This window comes from Athene cunicularia (assembly GCF_003259725.1).
Source record: "Athene cunicularia isolate RWA chromosome 7 unlocalized genomic scaffold, athCun1 chr7_part1, whole genome shotgun sequence".
Lineage (NCBI taxonomy): Eukaryota > Metazoa > Chordata > Aves > Strigiformes > Strigidae > Athene > Athene cunicularia.
The window spans coordinates 12912750-12934629 of NW_020799107.1; the positions used below are offsets into that span (position 1 = coordinate 12912750).

The 21880-nt window shown below is 38.3% G+C and overlaps 1 protein-coding gene across 6 annotated transcripts in view; it reads right to left on the bottom strand.

The window, feature by feature from the left end:
- Nucleotides 1-21880, bottom strand: part of OSBPL6 (oxysterol binding protein like 6) — a 76840-nt gene that overhangs the window by 42134 nt on the left and 12826 nt on the right. For 5 of the 6 annotated variants that reach the window (XM_026853017.1, XM_026853018.1, XM_026853014.1 and 2 more), the window contains exons 1-2: nucleotides 13199-13279; nucleotides 11758-11995 (exon numbers count right to left, since the gene is read on the bottom strand). In XM_026853017.1, the coding sequence (XP_026708818.1) occupies nucleotides 11758-11859 (102 nt within the window). In that variant the 5' untranslated portion in view covers nucleotides 11860-11995; nucleotides 13199-13279. Of the gene's footprint in view, nucleotides 1-11757; nucleotides 11996-13198; nucleotides 13280-21880 lie in introns of those variants that run through there. The other variant, XM_026853013.1, reaches the window with a different exon arrangement.

Genomic DNA, 21880 nt, shown 5'->3' on the forward strand with positions numbered 1-21880 from the left:
ATTAAAAAAAAAAAAAAAAAAAAAGCCTAAATCTGTTTCTCTAAGGAAGATTAAAATGTTGCTTGATTAGCATAATCAGGACGATTCTTAACTTTCTGCCAGTTTTGTTTGGCAGGCAGGAATCCCTCCATCTTGAGATGGAGCAATGCCCAACACAGATGTTCTGAAGGTCTCGTATGCAGCAGCCGGTATAGTTTGTTGTTATATAACTGCAGCTTTGTTTTGTACAATATTTAGAGTGGAGTAACCCAACAGTCCTTGGCTTGCCAGATTTCCTGTGACATTTTCAATCGCATGATTTTAAGGCGAGGGGGATTTGTGCCTTTTTTTTTTTTTTTTTTTAATCAGCCCTCAGTCATTACAGTTCCACTTCAGTTGAGAAATACATTATTAGCTAACAGCACTTTAATGAATGCTGACTTATTCAAGTATTCATTTGGAAATAAGAAAATGAACACTTTTAAAATCAAATTGCCTTCTTTACATTCCTTACTTCAAGAAGTGTTGTCTTGTCTGTAAATGTCTGCTTTCCAATTCTTTTCTGTCATGACCACCATTAAAATGACACAAAATTATTTCTTTAAATTTATGATATGTCTCTAGCATAATATTAAGAGACATTACTTGGTGCAAAATGTTTTCCATTAATGTATGTTATTTTTCTGCAGAATTACAGTTAGAAATTACACAATTAAACATTTTGAAAGCAGTTCTTTTTATAATGCAAGAGGTGAGTTATTTAGCATCACAGAAATAAAAATTACATTAATCTTGAAGCTATTATCAAGGCTTTTTTTGTTTTAATAAGAGAAATAGAGATGGTAAAGGAAGCAGATAAAAATCTGATAAGAAAAGGAAGAAAGAGACAGATCAATAGAGCTTCTGGATTTTCTTTATATGAACAGAAAAATGAATAATCCATTAATCTAGGCATATCAATTAGCCTGGTACTCTCACTCCTCTCATTCCAAGAATACAAGCAGAAAAAATCAGCCTCTGCTTTGCTCTGTTCCAGATTTCCATCATGCTTCAGGATTACCTGCGTGCTATAGCTGGCTTGTCCTGTAGTAAAACGCCAGCACCAGCAAATTCTGGGTGCTCTTGGAAATTAATTCAACAAGATTTCACATTCAACTGAAATTGCTCTGCAACTGCATCACTAAATCTTAGTCCTAAATACAATCCTTCCTTCAATTTTGAGATTATTTACAACGTACATTATATATTGAGCACACATTCCCCCAAAATGCCCCTAACAAGCCTACACGTGGGGAACAGAAATGCTGATTTGGTCCTGTGTTTATTAATGTTTTTACAATATCTTTCTATATATCTCACCAGCTTCATTTCTCAGTTAAGAGTTCAGTGACACATTCACCTTGTCCACCAGAACAAACACTAGCACATGGAGCATCTGGTCTCCATCAGGCCAAAGGCTGAAGACCCGAACATCTTTTAACTGAATGAGACTTCCCATTAAAAGAAAAGACATTCAACTGTTTTCAAAGGGAAGGCAAGTTAAGAAAAGAGGTACTAGGTAAGTAGAGATAGGAAATCTAGTGAAGGACAAGTCTGGCATTCATGCCTCCCTTTGTGCTTTGCTGCTTAATTACTTAATGAAATTTAATTATGTTTAACGCAATGAGTTCTCTCTAATTTATGACTTATTCACTTTCAAGACAAAGACAAGGTAGTGAGGAATTAATCACTCACACTGGACTCAAACCCTCTTTAGTTCAGAAATGTGCACAACATGCGGCTAACAGTTAATTAACAAAAAAGAATTGTGGGTCATTTTGTTTGTTTACAGCATTCAGTGGTCTTAAACACCCATAACCATGGAGCCTAGACATACAGTGTTCTACAACTGTAGGTTAAAACGGAGATTTTCTCTCTGGGTTGTTTGTGTTGGTTTATGTGATCCAAAGGACTAACTAGTGCATCTTTTCTTACCTGCTATTCACTGGCATTATTTGCAACCTAGCTACCCCTGCACAAACTTGTTTTCTTATTTTAATTCTGTTTAGCATGAAATCCAATGCCTAATCACCTTCTCAAAACTATAAGCATAGTATGGTCCTATTCTCATCTGGGCTATCCAACAAAGGAACTTAACAGTACTTTATGAATAGCACATCTAGTTTGGTTTTTTTCCTTCTTCTTCTTGTAGCACATGCTTGTCTTGTACAGAAAGAGCATTTTCTTTTTGCAACATTTTTACTGAAAGATAAGTATATCTAAGCAGCAGTTCTGTAGCATATTAATAACATATGGGTATGTATGACTACTTCTTCCCCGGGATACGTAAAATAAATGTTTCAGAAATGTGAAGGATTTGTTAGCTCATGTGCTCTCTGTCAGCCCTTTCTGGAACTCCAGCTTTATATTGTACGTAGCACTTCACATCAATGCTTCTAGGCTCTGGAAGCAAAGAAGCCTTTATTTTTCATGGTACTTTTTGACCAGTTCTGAAGATAAATAAGATCTTTCTCCTCTGAATAGCTTCTTGGATGGAAGTATTAGCACAACTGGATAAAGCAGAAAAGAGATATCATTGTAACAGAAACCTTCTCCTTGCCAGAACAATGGTTTGCAATGCCTACCAAGTCATAGTCTGAGTCTTTAACGACAATCTTCTCCTTTGACACTTTAGATTTTGACACGCTTATCTCAAAATAGAGCAAACAAACTGACAAAGTCTGACAGAGATAATTCAAATGTTTGCTAATGAGACAAAGCATTTTTATGACTATTGAATAATCATAATCAAAAGGACTGATTCTTTGCTAAATAGTCTAGTGATTCATTTTAATAGTGATGATGTCTGGGTTTTTTAAAAAAAGAAGGAAGAATAAAATTAAAGACACAAAAAAAATCCATTCCATGCGATGTTAATTTGTTAACTAACACAAGCATTCTAGACATGTTGAATGGCCTTCTTCAGAAAATATATGCTGCTTTCACTCTAATGCATGGTTGCAAGGGAGTCCAAATTAACACAAATTATAGACAAAATAAAAAAAAAAAAAAAAAAAGCCTTTTTTTCCTGGGGCTCTCTTTCACATCTTTGTGCAAGCTACCCACTTAGAGTTTCTCAGTATACTTTAAACTTTAATATATACAGTACAAAAATACAGGAGCTAGGAAAAAAGAGGTTTTGAAAAACTTTTAATAATTTTTTTTTTTCATGAACTTTACTTCTACTGGGGAAAAAAAAAAACAAGTTTGGATGTAACAGCTTCATCTTCAATTCCAGGATAAAGTATTTAATAAAGAAAAAGAAATATCAGAACAGTAAATAGCTTTACTAAGTCAAACATTTATTCTGCTTAATACATTTGTATGTCTTGAATGAGGATAATTCCAATCACGCATAAGTGTCTTGAAAACAAAAGCCTTCATATCACACCTGCCATCATCCTCCCTCTTCATTTCACTTTTGTGTCTTTTCTGTCCACTGAGGAAATGAAAGGAAACTCATGCTTCTTTTTCTTCCCCCCTCATTTGTTTCCAAGAAATCCTAACTGACACTTCGGAAGTGTTGCACTTCTCCATGAATTCATGTGTGTGTCTGTGTGTACACACATTCCTCACAGATCCCAGACAGCCCATTTTGGGTCAAATTGCAGTTAGAAAATATTATTATATTTATGATATTATGCATATTATGATAATATTAATCAGTGTTTGAGGATTCTTGAATTATATGAATATTCATTTTTTAAAAAAATACAAGCCAACCTTTTAGTTTATGTTCTCAAGGAAAGTAAGACATGCTTATGTAGGTATGAACATGCATGCATGGCAGAGGGGAAAAGATGAGATGGGAGGATTGCAACTGTGACCATATTCTGAAAACACCACTTTAAATTATCTGTCATAATTTGCATGAGTCATTAAGCTTTTATGTGAGCAATTTCCCGAGTTTTGTAATAGAAGATAGCTACATACACCACTTCTAATCAAACTGACACTGTTTAAAAAAAGAAATCTTTCTTCATAGCACATATTTGCACTTCAGCATTCTCCATGCAGTATGTAAAGCATTCCTAGAGGTAAGAGAACTCAGATAGCAATGTTTATGAAGCTCAGAGAACATGTACACATGGCCCCATGGGACAGCCTGGCATCCACACTATTACTGTCAAGAACTCAATCAAGTCTCCTGTACAACCTTTTTTATTCTCACAGGTCTTTCAGACATCATATTGGCTTGCCTTATAGACCAGGTTATCTGTCTCTCCTTGACTGCTCCAGACCATTTTATTTCTTCAAGAGCTTTAAGGACAAGTCTTTCTTAGAAAGAGGCAGTTTCTCCCCCTATTAATCAGGGGTAATCTCCCCCTATTTAGAGATCTTGTCTCCAAACCACTATAGGTATTACCAAGGTCAGAGGCATTCATGAACCAAATATCTATTGATTGGAGTGGGCCCATCCAGTGCACATGCCACGTATCTATAGTGTAAATTCTAGACAGAAACACAGGCACAAGATGAGGGACATCTGCTGCATGCCTGCAGGCTGGCTTCACAAAATACAGGCAGTGATCCTGATGCATCCAACCTGAACTGGGCTCCTGGGTGTGTGTTGCTGCCAATGCATGCCAGCAGCCCTAACCCCAAGGACTCTCAGTGCCAGAGGAGGAATGCCTCATACCTTCAATGTACCCATGGGCATCAGTGCGCAGAAGGAGCCTGCCTCACCCCTGGGGTCAATCTGTACCAGTTCCCTCCAAGTCTTACACAGCTTCCTACCCATCCCTGGACAAATCCTTAGCCCAGAGAGCTTTCCTCTGGAAGTCCTTACCTTCTCCTGAAGGTCTGACTGTGCCACACATAGATGTTCACTCATCATGTAGTTCACTGTTATCCACTTGAGTGATGAAAAAGAAATCTAACAGGCCTGAGATTTATGATTTCATTTAAGACAAGTGCTATGGCATTGAATTTAATCTTACATTCACATGGGTGTCCTACGGCTTCTTAAGTTACTCTGTTAGGAGTTTCAGACTTTTTTTCAGATACTGAAGTAAGACCCACTACCTCCTGAACCTAAGCAACATTTTCAGACTCTTAAAGACACAGAATTATCAAAAAAAAATATTGGAGGAGGTAACCAATTTAAAGAATAATTGCATGCATTTATTAACAATTTTGTCACTTCACTCTTTGGCTCCCTCAGAATATTTGCTTGCTCCAGTGAGTTGTTGCCTTTAAAGTACTGATTTAACACTTCCTTCTCTAATGCTGCTTCAACTGTATTAAGTAAAGAGAGTTAATTAGGAAAGAGAGCAAAAGAGAATTATATCACTGTAAGAACAGTACTTGGCATTTAGTAGCATCTTCAGTTTGAAACTCTCAGAGAGATTAATAATTATTATTGAAATAATTCTCACAAACTACTGAGAAGTAAAAATGTTCTTAAGTTTATGCTTTTCTACAGAGCAAAGGCTCCATGGTCTCAGGTATGTACCTTAACCACTAGAAAACTGTCCGTCCTTGCCTTCCTTTCTTTTAAAGTCACAGAGATAGAAACAAGTGAAACTTCCAGCTAACCACCAAGAATTTTTTCCCAGACGTCACATCAGACTGTCAACAGTGAGTGAACAGTGAGTGAGCATGCAGGTTGCTAGTCAATTTAAGAACAAAGAAGGGATATAAATGTCCTCATATTTCTCTTCCACATGGAATATATTACATTATATTATATTATACTGCAGTCTTGTATGAGCAACAGTCTCTAAGGCACACTGGACAGATAGGCTGGCATGGTAAAAATTCAATCGATTATACTGTCATTGTTTACGAGGCAGAAATCTATAATGAAACCACAAAAGCATCCTTGATGCTGTGTCACTGATTGTAACTGGACATAAACAAAGAGAAAGTTCACTTTGAGGTATCTCAATATATTAAAATGAAAAAATTAAACTACATGAGCATGAACACTCCCATCTATCCCTTCACAAACCCTCACACATCTAAGTGTTCTCAGTCTCACAGAAAAAGCATCAAAAATGCTAAATAGGACAATTAAAAGAGAGACACTCTTCCAAAGGACTTGAATTTCTGGCAGGTAAGATGGATCTGTGTATATGATGGACCTTACCCTGCCAACCTGGCCTACCAAGGGAAAAGCACTAGTGGCTGCTGCTATACAACTGCTCCTGCCATGACCCTTCCCACTGCCACTGCTCTGTTACTGTCCGTTGAGCTGCCAGGAAAGGCTTAGCAGCAACCCGAGTCAAAGCAAGAGCAACAGCAGGTCCCTCATTTTAAGCCTCAGCATTTTGCATTAAGTAGCTTCAGTCTCAAATACTTGACCACTTTTCTGTGGGACAGATAAAAAGTGAATCTGCTATTGCTTAGAATAACCACACAAGAAGAGCTTCTTAAACATCAAGCAGTTACAATGAGAGATTGTGACTTTTTTTTTTCCCTTCTACACATCAACCAGCTCTCCCAGATACTCCTGATCACAAAAAAAAAGTGGCTCTCCCCTCGCTTTCCTTCTCTCTACTCTGCCCTTACTTTTCCAGCCAGTTGTTGTTCTCCCTATAAACCAGTCCTTGCTTTTTACTTTCATGTCCTACAACCTTAAGGAAACATTTGGCCTACCCCATTCTCTCTACCCTACTCATTTCTTTAACCTTTATTTCCCGATCAAGAGTTTCACTCTCTAAATTAAGTACCTTTTGCTTTCTGCACTGCACAGCTGAGCACTTCAGCCCTGGCACTTCTTTCTTCTCCCTCCTGCACCACCCTCTTGCTGTGGCATGCAAACTGCCCATGTGAACTAAGCTTCACAGAACCTGATGGTCCATTGAGTACATCCATGAAAAATTTGCAGCTTATTATCTCCTGGGAAAAACTCGATGGCAGTTTTCTTAGCCAAGGGACTTCCCTTCATAATTCTGCTTTTACTCTTCTTAATGTTAGCTGAAAGCATGAAACTCCAGAATTGACACAGAACCCATGTTATTTTCTTATTATGCATATCTCTTCCTATTTTGCTTTATCATTAGTTGATGAGAGAGACAACAGATAAGTCAACTCTCTCTTTTTCTCCTCCCAGTCTATGGCCGTCTCATCTAATAGGCACTTTATGCCATCAACTGCCTTTTATTACGTGCTTGAAACAGTGCATAGAACCGTGAAGCCTAGATTTCTACTGCATCCCTATACACAAACAACAATTATCAGCCCTTTTTTTCCAGTACCATACATTTCACCCACAGATTCACCTACTGCAATAACTTTTCAATAGTCTTTCAGTTACTCTATAAACTAAGGTTCGGTTAAGGTTGCTGCAGTCAAATTACTTAATCCTTCCATCATCATTAGAGCCTTTATAGCTACCTTAGGAAATACTTCTTTCAGGAGACTATTTTGACAATTAAAATATAGTGGTTACAAAAAGCTCAGACCTCTAGTGAAGACCAGAGCTGTTGGGGAAGGCAGCTGGTCTGCCAGTAACCTGATTGAAGAAGAGTTTGACCTTGACAAGATTCCGGTGTACCCTTGAGGTAAGGAAGCTGTGCTTAAAGCAAATAACTTTCAAGGAGCTGCTGACTACAGGATGAAGCAAGCAGGGAGGAAACTGATAAAGGTTATCCAGTGAGAATGTTAAAAACAACTTTTTGACCAATTATATTGTAACATTCTGGCACCAGAAATATATAAAAATGCATGCTATTAGTAATAAAAATACCTAGCTGCTTGTTCACCCATGTGAGTGTGTGTGTGTGTTGCTTTGTCCATCTCTACACAGAGCCTTGACTTTGGAATCACACTCTGCTCCTAAATTTCAAGGCCAGGTAAATATCTTCAGCCCAAACTCAGCCCTTTCTGCATCCCTTGAGCACACCCCTTCTCCTATTAGTCAATATTGCTCTTACAGAAAGAAAAAAAAACACTGCAGATTAAAATCTGAAAAGCAGATGATTGCTGCTCTATAAAATCTTTTTTTTTTTTTTCTTCAAAGCCCCAATCTTTTACCCTTTACATATGGCTGAAAGACAATGGTCATTTGAAATCTGAATGCTCTCCTACTAGAAAGGTGACCACACAAGGCTAAATGCAGTAGGACTAAAAGCTTTCCTCCTTTTGTGTTTGCTGTGTGGGAAAAGAACCAAGGATTTGTTGAAACAGCAATCTGACAAAGAATAAGGGAAAGAGGTAAGAGTTGATCATCCCTCCCCCCTAAAAGACCAAAACCAAAACTGAAACATTAGAAGAGAAATCCTCATTTGAAATAGCAGACATTGCTAAATCCACTTCACATGGTGTATTAGCTACCATTTATATGATGGTCAGAAATGTCAAAAATCTCTCCTTTGTTCACAATTTCACTGTTACTCTCCTTGGGCATCACTTCCTCTGTTTAATAGCCTAGGGTCAGGCCCCCATTTACTAAACTGCAAATTGTTAACCCTGTAATGTATTTACTTCTTTCTGCCTTCTCAGCACAATATTACTACCCATTCCCTGCAGAGAATGTATAACGTATTACACTCTGCAGCATGACTTGCATACTTATTCAATAAATAAATTATGAGTATTTATAAAGAACTTACCCATCAAACTGAATATACAACATATGATTTTATCATATTCAGCTGTACTTTCTAAAACCAGTGTTAGTTTTCCTCCTTTCTGTTGTACAATAGAATATAACTAGCCTTTTCAGAGTTTCATGAGGCATGAAGAACAAGAATCTTCCTTTCCAGCATGCCCCACAAAAAAGGCTGTCAGAACTGCAGTTTTTATGCTCACCTTTGTATGGGGACTCAGTTTTCTTAGGGAGAACCCCTGACAGTGGAATTGACAGTGGTTCTATATTCTGCAACAGCTCCACAGTAAGAAAAACTGCTGCTGCTCCATTCTAAAGTATTCCTTATCAAAGACATCACAACTGCCCTGCCACCGGCTCAGCTCAGGGATTAAACAAAACAGGTTGGTCATGGGCTGCCTTCTATTGAATAGCCCAAATTAACCATGATTTTGATGAAAATGAATGACAATAAAGTTCCTACAAGGATGAAAATCTGAACCCAGTTTTTTGGTTATTGCTGGCTTGAGTAGTCTTTTCATTTATCAATTCCTTAGTCATGGAGCCTGCAAATTGGCAATGTCAAAGCTTTTGCTGACTGCTAATTCTCTTAGGTGATGTATATTGCACAAGTAAGAAAGCTACATTAAAATGCCAGCATTATATACAGCACGACATTTTCCACTCTCCCTTAAATGATTTATCATAGTCATGTTCACAGTCATTCAGCCTCCTGTGCCATAATTTATTGGGAAACTGTTCTATAATTGCTGGTATGACTTTGACAAGAATTATATGATGAGAAGATTTCAGTCGTTAACCATCTAGAAATATCAAGTGTTATCCTCACATATGACAATGAAAACTACACTGACACTTCATCCCATCATATCACTTTCCATATCCATACATATTACCCCTTCAGGAAGGGTGCTTTTCTCCTAGCTGCTATGAAGAGTCCAAGGAGGCAGCAAGACAGAATTTTCAAGCCCCCAACAGCCTCCACACCAAAATCCCCTACCCCCTAGCTATCATCGCGTTTGGGGGAAAGCCTATAAAAAACAAAACATATACAAATAATGCCAAAAGCAAGGAAATAAATTAGAAATACAAATGTTATAGTAGATGCTATGATGAAGCTGGTTGATTTACTGTGACTATGTTAACAAAGGAAACATTCGTATTTTTATTTCCCTGGATGTAGTACTATTGCACCGCATGCTGTATGCACACCAGAGCTCAGTTTCACTTCATAAGAAATTGCCCATCCATTCATTCTCCTAGATATTTCTCTGCCTTTAACACTGAAAGCACTAAGGCCAAAAAATTACTGCCTAGCCTTAGACTTTCCAGTCACATTTACATGCTAAATATACTTGTTAAGCTTCATCACACATTATTGAATCCAAGAGAGCTCTGGATGCATCACACCATTGACCTCTTCAGCATAATTTTTAAATCATGCTTCATGTTTCAGCGACCAAATATGGACTTAAAGTTAAGCATCCATTTCATTATGATGACAGGTATACCTTGCTCTACCCTGTTGCTATGGTAACAGATATGGTAGCCATTAGACTTATGGTAAAATGTATTCCCAAAAGGTAATTTTTTTCATTCTCACTTGCCTGATCACACCAAACTACCTAATTACAAATAGAACTCAGAGGATATGCTCTTAGCTGAGCTCAGAAGCTCCTACAAGTCTTGCATTCACCTTCTTTGGGCTTAAATGAAGGAGAGGATAAAATATACCGATGCTTTAAACAAAAGATGTCAAAATTCTTCCTCCAGATGGAACTAAGGAAAAATTAAGAGGAGATCGTATGCTAACCAGAACTTAACTGAGTACAGCCATCCCAAATCCTGTACAGCATTAAAGGAAAAATTTACATCACCTGTAAGAACATAATTTTTGACTTCAATGAAAAGCAGGGGAAATTATTTTAAAAATTCCAGATATCTGTTATCAACCACACATCAGAATTCTTCTCCCAGTTTAACATTTTAAACATACCTTATGGTGAGACTATTTAAATTCATATCTGTAAATGTTACAGTTTTCACCAAAATTCTGAGTTTTCAAAATTTTTATAAATCGGGTAGAGAAAAAAAAAACCTACTGCAGCAGCTGAGAAAATAGTGTTACAGCTGTCATACAAGTAGCTGGAAAAACATTATTAAGCTACAGTCATTCAAGTAAATAATTGTTTGCTGTGATTGCATTCAATTCTTTTCCTGCCTCTTTTCCTTGTCAAGCTGAAAAGAAACAAGTATTGCATTAATGAAAGTATTTTCACAATATTTAAATTTGTAAACTTATTATATTCTTACATTTTGTATATTTCTCTTTACACATGATGATGTTTAACTCAGAAGCTGATTTAATGTTCAATGTTTCCATGGATCAAAGGTTTAAAGTATACTTCTAATCAAATTTCAGTATCAAACTTTGCATTTGTAATTATATATGTAACAATCTATCTGAAATCCAGTGGGTAACTGATACTTTCTGAAGTGCTCCCACTGATGCTGGGGCCAGACTGTACACCCAGCCCTCAAAAAGACACAGGAATACCTAAGTTTTGAGGGGAAATAATACAGCCCTCATCTCAAAGGGATCCGGAAGAGAAGTATTACATGTATTACATCCACATATACAAGGGTCTCTTGAAAATAAAAGTCTAACATAACCAGACTAGTACTATATGATGTGGGACAATCAGTGTAAATTTTCAATAAACCAAATAATATCTAAAATGTTAGGTGCTTCCATAAAGGATGAACAATATGGTATTTAAATTCAATTGAAATATCACCTTGCAAAAAGATAACACATCTCTGTAGTAGATTTACAAAAACAGATATTCATAAAGGACACAAAACAATTTGGAGTGACTATCAGTTCATGCTGCCAAAGAAACCACTTCCCAAAAGCCTTCAGAGTATGTTTCCTACTCGTCCACGTAATAATATCCCTCTTGTTCCAGTGCTACACATAGTGCCCACATTGCTTATGAATCTTTTCCAAACCACTTTAGAAAGTGGAAAGAAAATATATTTAAAAATCAACAGTTCTTGGCTATAGTGATATCATCCGGTGCTATAAACAAGTGAATTTAGAGTTACTGAGAACTAATGGCCCCATTACTGGAATAAATGAATCATTTCACCAGATGTTATAAACATCTATATCGTTTCCTTACCTGCCTCCTGTCCCTCTGAGATGATGATGAAGAGGAGGCACTTCTATGAGATGGAGTGGATGTTTTGTGGGCTGGAGATATACTCTTCTCCTCTGAACTCATCTTTGCAGCAAACCTGTAGTAATGATCTTGTGCTCTTATCACTCATGTACAAAAAGGCAAGGGATGGTCTTCTGCATCCTTCTGTTTCAGAGTTTATGGACAGCCAAAGATGAATTTAGTCTCAGCTGAACTGCACCTTAATAAAGAAAAATATGAGAGAAAGAGTGAAAAATATGAGAGAAAGACTTACTTCAAAGTAGCTCTGCAGCAAAGAAATCTGTTGACAGTCACTATTTAATCAGAGCTCCCAGTTTTTACTTGCCCTCCTAACAACTACCCAGTACAAACACAAATACATTGTTCTCCATTCTCACAGAAATGAAAGTGGTATTACATTATTTCAGAAACCCCTACAGAAAGGTTTAAGGAATTTACAGTAATTCTCAGGCAAAGTTTACAAATCCTTGACAAGGGATCATTATCCCATCTTGCATAGTATCATAACATTATCAAATAACCCCTTAGGACTTCCCGTACAACACGAATACCACTGAACACCACGTTATAATCAGTACTTCTTAAAAATCCTGCAGTTAGGTTAAGGACTCTGCAAGCTGGTTTTTAAAAGCAGGTCCTTCTTTCAAAGATGGTAGCCTCACTGAAGGGGTAGACAATCCAGTTTCATGAATCAGCACCTTTCAGATGGTGCAGAGCTCAACACACGCTCGTGTCCTACTCTCAAAGACTTCTGAAAGAAAATAGAAAATGTTTTGAACAGAAAACACTTTTAACCACATGACTGTAGCCAGGGGCTATTAATCTTCTCAGGTGGACCAAACCAATATATTTGTTGAATCCCAGGTAAAAAAAAAAAAAAAAAGTACTGATGGAGGCAGGAGCCACCCAGGGTCTAACTCAGATCCTGTGGGCTGCCATGTTGATGCTCAGGTCTGTGGGTGCTCAGGTCTGGCAGTGGGGGCTGCGGGGGTGAGCGGCCTCTATGAGGGGAAGCCAGGGCTGCCCCAAGATGGACACAGCCAGTTCCAGCCAGCCCCACAAGAGCACCATTGCAGAGCAGAGCTGAACCTGTCAGTGAAAAGGTATTTAAGAAAGGGCAGAAAACACCATAAAGGCAGAGGAGGAAGAAGCAAACAAGTGAGAGCCAACCATATGAATACCATGGTCGAAGAAGCAGGGGGAGGAGAGGTGCCCCAGGCCCAGAGCAGAGACTGCCCTGCAGCCCGGGGACAGGGTAGATAGTCCTGAGAGAACTGTGGCCCATGGAGCAACCACGCTGAGCAGCTTTTTCCCTGAAGGACTGCAGCCTGTGGGGAACACACATCAGAGCAGGAGAAAAAATGTGAGGAGGTAGGAATGGCAAAAAAAATCTCCTATGTACTGAGCACAGCCACCACCCACCCCACGCCACTCAGGGCAGAGGGAGACTGAAGGTGTCAGGAAGGAAGGAGTAAAGTTGAACCTGGAAAAAATGCAAGGAAAAGTGTTGTTTTAATGTCTTTCATTTCTCAATACTCAAATCTATTTTAATTGGCAATAACTTAATTTTCCCTAAGCTGAGTTTTGCCCGCAACAGTAATTGATAAGCAGTTTCCCTGTCTATCTCAACCCACAAGCTTTCTCATCCTATTTTTTTCCCCCCATGCTGCTGAGGCAGGAGGAGTGAGCCGACAGGTGGACATTTGGCTGCTTCCCAGGGCTAACTCACCATAGCTGCAGGTGCCATTCCCTTTACTGTCTACTCAGCCACTGCTATGTTTATTACCTCTTTGCAAGTATTAGATGCTTTCTCTCACTTCTCTCCACCCAAACCTTTAATTTCCAAGCAAGGAAAGAAAAATAGATAGTTAGAGCAGCACAGAGGATATTTATGTCAATAATAGTCAAACAATACCTGTCAAACACTATCAAAATGTTGCAAGTACATCACCAGCACATCACGACAGTTCAGGAACAGTTATAGTTCTCAGTGTTTAACAGATTACTTTGATCTTGCTTCAGCTAATAGATATTGTCTGATCTTCCATTAACCTTGGATATAATCATTGCCTGAATGATGTCGTCTGCTTGAAGTTAGCATCTATCATCTTCACCACCCCCTCTCTAATTTTGAAATGGTGCCCTTCCATGTACACTGTGATGACAGCACACCAAGGGTCAGCATAGCACAGCTAGCTTTAGATGGGTGCGGAGAAAGGTGCTGTCCTGCACCATGTTATATCAGGACAAAAATACATTAACTGACACTCAGACATCACTGCAGGCTCAAGAAATGATGACGTACTGAAGACAGAGCTCTAGCTTCTCCAATCAGAACAGATATCCATGCAAGAATACCATCCTGAACTCAGATACTCAGAGGTAGCTAAATAATTAATTACATTGTGACTTGCAGCCACCAGCTTCCGAATACTGCACCCTAACAAACACCCTTCTTCTGGAGCTGAGATCTGTGATGACTCATAAGTGACAGACAGGTTTTTTGCTTGCTGTGCTATGGAAAGTGGAATGACTTCACTTTATTAGTTATCAGCACTTTGAAAGTATAAATCTCATCCATATCTTACAGATGAGCTTCCATCTCCACCAAGGAGTCTCCCATAGAATTACAGATCCCACATAATACCCACAGAGCCCACAAAGCATCTCAGTGGCATGGCTGGGAGGACAGGGCTGTTCCACCATTGAAAGCTGCCCACATAGTCTGAACATCTTTTCAAATTCTCTGTTCTTTTCAGAATGACAAGTTCCTGCTAGAAGAAGCTTAAGAAGATGGGCTATGCTGGAGCTGCTAAGTGCCAGCTACAAGAAGACTGAAGTTGAAGGAAGAAAGAAACAAGCTGCATAGCACATTTGTTTCAGAACTTCATAGAGAAAACACAATACATTTGCACCCAAAGAAAGGCTTTTGCTTCTATCCTGGCACACCAGGGACTGCTGACCTAGTTTAACAGAATTTCTATATCTCACAAATGCTTCAGGCAAATTTTAGCCAAAGAGGTGTTGTGAGAGACTGAAATGTCATATGCCTGTCTCAAAGCTTGCTTGTGTCTGTGCAAACCTCCAAGAGAAGCTGCTGCAGCCGGTGATTTGGTCTGGGGAATGCTGCCCAGAGAAATGGGAGTGTATTGAAGGATGCACCCCCCCATTTCCTTGCAGTTGCATTGTCCGGGTGCTTTACATAAGCCTCACAGGGGCAGACACCGACTGAGCTGGCCCCATCCTGGAGCCATTTGTGGCTCTTGTGTAGGCCAGACTCCATGCCTGCATTGCTGATGAACTGATAAGAGGCAAATGTTTCTACCCAGAAGCCGGATGCAACAAAACCTCTGAGACCAGAGGAAAGAAAACTAAAGGCGAGCAGATATGTTGATCAGATCAGCTGGTACGATGAACTTAAAAAGGCAGCAGAAAATCTTGCTCGGTGTACATCTACCATCGAAGCCTGATCTGTGTGCATCCACCACAGAAGAACTGAAGGCTGAGGACCAGCGAGACGCCACTGGATCCACAGTGGTGATTTTTCTTGCAGCCCTATCCCGTATCCTTGCTTTATTTCTGCCTTTTCCTTCTATTCTGTCCTATCGCTACCCCTCTTAACCTTTTTAATAATAAAAACCTATTTTGGGTGCACCCTCTTGGGATTGTATCGAAACCTCCCCCGACTTTGGATCGGGACAGGTGTACCAACAGTGACATCTCAAGGTCTTTGCAATTTTCATACAAATCAACAATCAAATTACAAAAATTAGAATACAAAAATTTTATCCCAGTTCACAAAGCTGTGCAGAACAGTTGAGTTATTTAGCAGCTAAAAGGACAAACTTTCAGTCACTTTCAGCTATGAGGTCACTGAAAATTTTTTAGCAGAGCAGCCTTTGTGCAAATGAAAATCAAACCCTTTTGAAAACATCTGATCTTAACTCAGTTGACTCATATGAAAAAATTCATATTTAAGTATTGGCACAGGAGGACAATGATCTGTCACTTCAAGTGTGTTTTTAAGGTTCTCGGGAAGTGTAGATGCTGTTGTAAGAAGCAGACACAATGCTAGCAACCAGTGCACAAGAAAAACCATTCTGCAAATAGTTGCCAGGTTTGAGATACTGTGGAGGGTGGGCTTTTTCTTCTGAAAGGTATTTAAAGAAATAAAATAGCGGCTTACACTTGAGCCAAACTACACAGTGGTCCTGTGGCATTCCCCAAGCATTAAGAGCTGAACCTTACAAACAACTTGCTCAAACCACACTTATTTATTGATAGCAGTCTCCCACAAAAAACTAAACCACCTCCCTTCACACTACAAAAACCAAACATTTCTTCTTGCCCTATTTAACAGCAACAATAACTTCAATACAAGATTGCTATTACTTATACAAAGAAATTTCTGAGAAATAGTTCAAGCTTAAGAGTCAAAAAAAGCAAGTGGGATAGTTGAGAAAACCACGTAAGCACAACAAAAAATATGAATGCAAACTAGCAAGAGCTAGCACTGAGCTTTTTGTTACTGTTCTTGCATACTCAATTTAGATTCTGTGTCTCTATATCCAGTTTTGGCTTAAAATTTAGGTAACACATCTTTTTAGACCATGTAGGAAGGAATAAATTTAGGAAAATTGATGTAAAGAGACAGCAGATTGAAGCAAACAATTATAAATCTAAGTTCTTGGTCAACAAATTCAATTTACCAAAATTAATGCTTTCAAGACATTTTTCATGGGCTTTTTCCATCAGTTACTGGGAATTTTGCTACTGACTTCAGTGGGAACAGAAGCAAGCCATAGACCATGGTAGAATATTTCTAGAAAATAATCTAAAATCTAGAAACAAATTCAAAATTATTGGGGGGGGGGGGGATATGTCCCCCTAGTAATTGTGCATTTGTTCTGATACGGTTTCCTGACAGAGACCTCAACATCTGGCTCATTGTATGAGGCCAATTTTATCATCCCTTTATATCACAGAAAATATGTCTTCAACCTTAAAGTATTTTAATTTATTTCTGTCGGACAACTCAGAAAGAATGGCATTATTTGGCATAAACGAGGGCAATGGTATAGGCCATTGGTTATTAATTGCTGCTTATCCAAATATCATTGACCTGTAGGCTGTATTTTGCACCACACCAACTAAATCCCTCATGAACTGCTCAAAACCACCTGTCAGTTTAGGATGCTAAATTGATTCATCCCATCAAATGTGATCACGCATTGGCTTGCCTGAAAAGCTGCTTTGCCATAAGTTCCCAAGGCAGAAAATATATTCAATGCTTCCAGCATACAAGAAGATATAGACTTCCCGGAACATGAAAACGAGACACTACAGAGAGATTTTGGTCATCATGAGCATCAGTGGCCCAGCTGGGAGTTTAGTCTTCAAAATTTTTCATTGCCATCTCAACTATTTTGGATTTAAAACATCACTTGTAATTTAGTAATCATAAAAATTATTTACTGGATCTTCAGTACATTCTCTAAGTTACTTACCTTTTTGGTTTTTTAATGTAAGATGATGCATACAGAAAGGTAAAGTGCTCTGTCCAAAGTCATGGAGAGAGTGTCTTGTAAGCAGAACATGCAGTGAGGTCATTTAACTCTGATGCATACGGAATAAAACCATGTGCCATGATTGTAAGATCCTCCAGGTGAGGTAAAACAACTATATCTAATCCTATTCATAAAGGAATACAAAATTACTGTACAGAAACTACAGTAAGAAATTATTAAAGAAATATACTACAGATTCTTTACCAAGTAGTTAAGAAATACTTTATTCTTTCTTAAATATGTGGCATTGAATACTTCTTTGATAGGTGAGAACTATTCCACCCCATTCTTACAGTTCACCCCTACTGTTTCTTTTTCAAGCTAGGCTTTGACATCAAGGTGGGAGTTTCCCAATATTGTTTTTGTGCTTGATCTCAATGATTACAGCTTGTTCAAGCCTGAAGAAAAAAGTGAAGACCTAGTAACTCCCTATTCTCCATGCTTTCTCTACTTCAATCTCAGATTTGAACACATTTTATACACAATTATTTTTTCCTTATTTATTCTCAATTCATTAGTGTTGCGGTTTAGGGTTTTTTCCCCTGGTGTTTTATATCAAGTATTAAATAGGTCTCAAAACCAAAGTAATTCATTTCCTTTCCATCCACAAGGGGTTACAGTCTCTTTTAATCCTATTCTGTCTAAATAAATAAATAAAGGAAAATTACATGCTTTATTTTTCATACCAGAAACCACTGGTTTTTACACCAGAGATATTATGTTAACCCAGAAATCCTGCTTTCTATTATCTGAAACAAAATTATTTCAGATGAATCAAAACATGACCAAGTCAGTACCAAGATATAGACTGTTTATTTTTTATATCAGTGTTACACTACTTTGAAAGACAAGGAAGCACTGAGAGCTACTTACCGATTTCTCATCCCTTTCTATCCCAGGTTACAATAATACATTTGATTCAACATCTCTTTAAAGTATTTCCTGGGAATTCTGTAGACTGGACTATTCAGTAGTATAGAAATACTGAAGACAACACTGACTCTCCATATAAAAATTTATTACTCTTTATTTTCTTCACTGAACAAACTACATTATATCTGGAGGTACGCAGATTGTCATTATTTGAAATTAAATTTTAAAATTTAATACTTTTATGTTACTGGCTAAAATTAAAAATAAAAATATATATTTAAAAAAGTGAGCAATGGAATGGAGAAAGGCTGTTTTTATTGGAAAAAAAAAAAAAAAAAAAAAAAAAAGTAGGTTTAAAAGATCCAAGATACATGCACAAGAAATGAAATGAGACAATACACCAGGGAGCAAACTGAATAAAGATGGGAAACACAAGCTGTATTGCACAAAATAAATGGGCGACACAGAGGAGAGAAGCAGCCTGTGGAAATTAATATTATCAGTACCAGAGGCATGGACATTGTGGCTATCTCACTTCATGAGCCACCACCGTACAGCAAGTCCATTGACACTGGTTAGGGATTCTCTTGTCTTCCCAAAATCTGAAAATGTTCCACTAAGCTTGAGCAACTGCACCAACTGCAGTGTGGTTAGTGAAAAATCTATAGCGGAAGTGATGAAAACGTACAAATACATGACTTGCATAAATCCAGAGTTATAAATCAGCCTGCATGTCATATAACAGATAAATGTAAGTTCTCAACAGGTAACTCCAAATGGAGTCTGGATTCAAATAACAGATTTCTGTGATAAATGTTACGTTGTTTCTCACTCTGAGTCTTTTCTGCAAGAATGCCCAGAATGCTTTATAGACTGTTTAATAGCTTGTGCAGTATTGGAGTAATTTGAGAAGACTATTTAGGGTGCAGAACTGGGTCCCTAGACATAAACGAACCAAAAATATGCGACTGTCACTGGCATTATTTCAAGCAAAGTATCTTCACACTGATCTATCAGTATAGGGTTGTTTTTCATTTGGGAGGGAGGAGGTGTTCTGTGGTGCTCTGGTGGCTGTATAACATGGTCATTCGATATCTGAGCACTCAGTGGAGGTCAACCTTTTTTCTCACGTTATGAAAAATATGTAACTGTCTGTTCCCCCCTTTACTGCTGACCTTCCATGCAGGAAAATCGTAACCACGCTTTTGCTACAGTACATGACTGTTGCAAACACAAGAACATAATGGAAATAAAACATCTCAGTGCAGTAGCAGTGCTTCCGTGATTTATTTTTTTTTTTTTTTTTTTTTTTTTGTCTTGTGGTTCGTTTGGTGCTTTTTAATAAACAAGTGAACCAATCCCTTTGCAGCCACTATCTGAGAATCAGCCACATCATTTTAACAGCACACTAACTTTTTAGGATAAGGCTTTAATCAATTCATTATAAGATTAGTTATATTTGCAGCTTCTGTCAGAAATAATAGAGGGCCAACTCCACATTCAGGAAAATTATGGATGTTTTGCATGTTGACAATGGGGAATAAAAATCGAGCAACATTTTTTTCTTTTAATTCAACTCCAGTTAGTCCCATCAGGAAAATCAAATTTCCCACATTTGTCTAGCCCAGTTTTAACAGCACAATTGCTCCAGTAATAACTTCCAAGACAATATTTAGTCATCAAAAATCACATGTCCTAGACCACTGACCAGTGAATTTTAAATCCTAGATAGATACCAAAACATCACTGTTGATCTAAGGGGACAACAGGAAAACAGACAAATCTTACTAACACTAAATGATTTTTAAGGGGAAGATATTAGAATTCATATGACCATTGCTCCTTTCAAGTATTTCAAAAGCTGCATATTCAAGGTTCAGATAACAAACGTACATGTCTAATTGCAGGCATTCATAACACTGGCATATACAAATTCTCATTCTGGTACTATATACAGCAATACATACAGTGCCTAAATACTGCCATAAATGACTCTATCCCATATTCAGAAGGATATAGAACCTGGCTGTAGGTAGGAAATAAGTCAAGTCCAGCATTACTCCTAGAGAGAAGCTCTGATACAGACCAAACTCCTGCACCTGGTCAGCACAATTTGCAGTTTCCATGATCATAAAATCATTTAGGTTGGAAAAAACTTTTAAGATATTGTCTAAAGACCTTTAACCGTATGCAACACTACAGGCTTAGAGAAGAGTGGTTGTAAAGTTGCCTGGTGGAAAAGGACCTGCGAGTGTTGGTCAGGAGTCGGCTGAATATGAGCAGGCAGTGTGACCAGGTGGCCAAGAAGGCCAACAGCATCCTGACTTGTGTCAGAAATGGTGTGGCTAGCAGGACTCAGGAAGGGATTGTTCCCCTGTACTCGGCACTGGTGAGGCCAGACCCCAAATACTGTGTTCAGTTTTGGGCCCCTCACTACAAGACAGATATTGAGCTCTGGATCATGTCCAAAGAAGGGCAACGAAGCTGGTGAAGAGTCTAGAGAACAAGTCCTATGAGGAGCAACTGAGGGAACTGGGGTTGTTTAGTCCAGACAAAAGGAGGCTCAGGGGAGACCTTATCGCTCCATAAAACTGCCTGAAAGGAGGTTGAAGCGAGGTGGGTGTCAGTCTCTTTTCCCAAGGAACAAGTGATAGGATGATAGTCAGTGGCCTCAAGTTGTGTCAGGCGAGGTTTAGATCGGATATTAGGAAAAATGTCTTCACCAAAAGGGTTGTCAAGCATTGGAACAGGCTGCCCAGGGAAGTAGTTGAGTCACCATCCCTGGAGGTATTTAAAAGATATGTAGACATGGCACCTAGGGACATGGTTTAGTAGTGGACCTGGCAGTGTTAAGTTTATGGTTGGACTTGATAATCTTAAAAATCTTTTGCAACCAAAATGATTCTGTGATCATGTAAATTGCAAATTGCACTGACCAAGTGCAGCAGTGATGATGACCTGCCCAAGATCGTGGTATTGACCAGCAGCCTCTCCAGTGTGGGTGATCAGGGGACGTATTCATCAACCACTCCTACAACCACCTCCCACAACCACTCCACTGCTGGGCTTCAACAATACTCTGAGATCCTGTCTTTGCTTGCAAAGCTTAGAGTGGTTTGATGTGGGCACTCACCTCCTTCACCTCATTGATTTCTTTGCTAATTTAGCTAGGTATGTAACTAGACATACATTGTAGCAATGCAACCACTAAACACCATAAAAAAACCCAAAGCCTTGCTATTTTATGTCTTATTTCATATGATGATAGACAAAAGTAGTACTTACCCATTTTACACATGCAATTTTCTGTAAACTCTTGCAAGATTAGATAATTAATTGGCTAAGACACAATGTTTATGTAACTAAGAGCAAAGACTAAACCTATTACACTATTCTTACTTAGGCTACCACTTCTCCTTGATTGATAGTCAATAATGCAGCAAAAGTAATGGGGAAAAAAAAAATATTTCTTAGATGCCATGTTTTATAGCCCTACAATTGACTGCCTCCAATAAGCATTTGTTGGAAGAGTTATCAAATAAATTGAAATGAATTAACATGGTGTTTCCCAAAACAATAACTAAGTTGATGAAATGCAGTGGTTTTTAAAGTCCTTAGGCTTGGGTTAAGGGGTACTGGGGGGG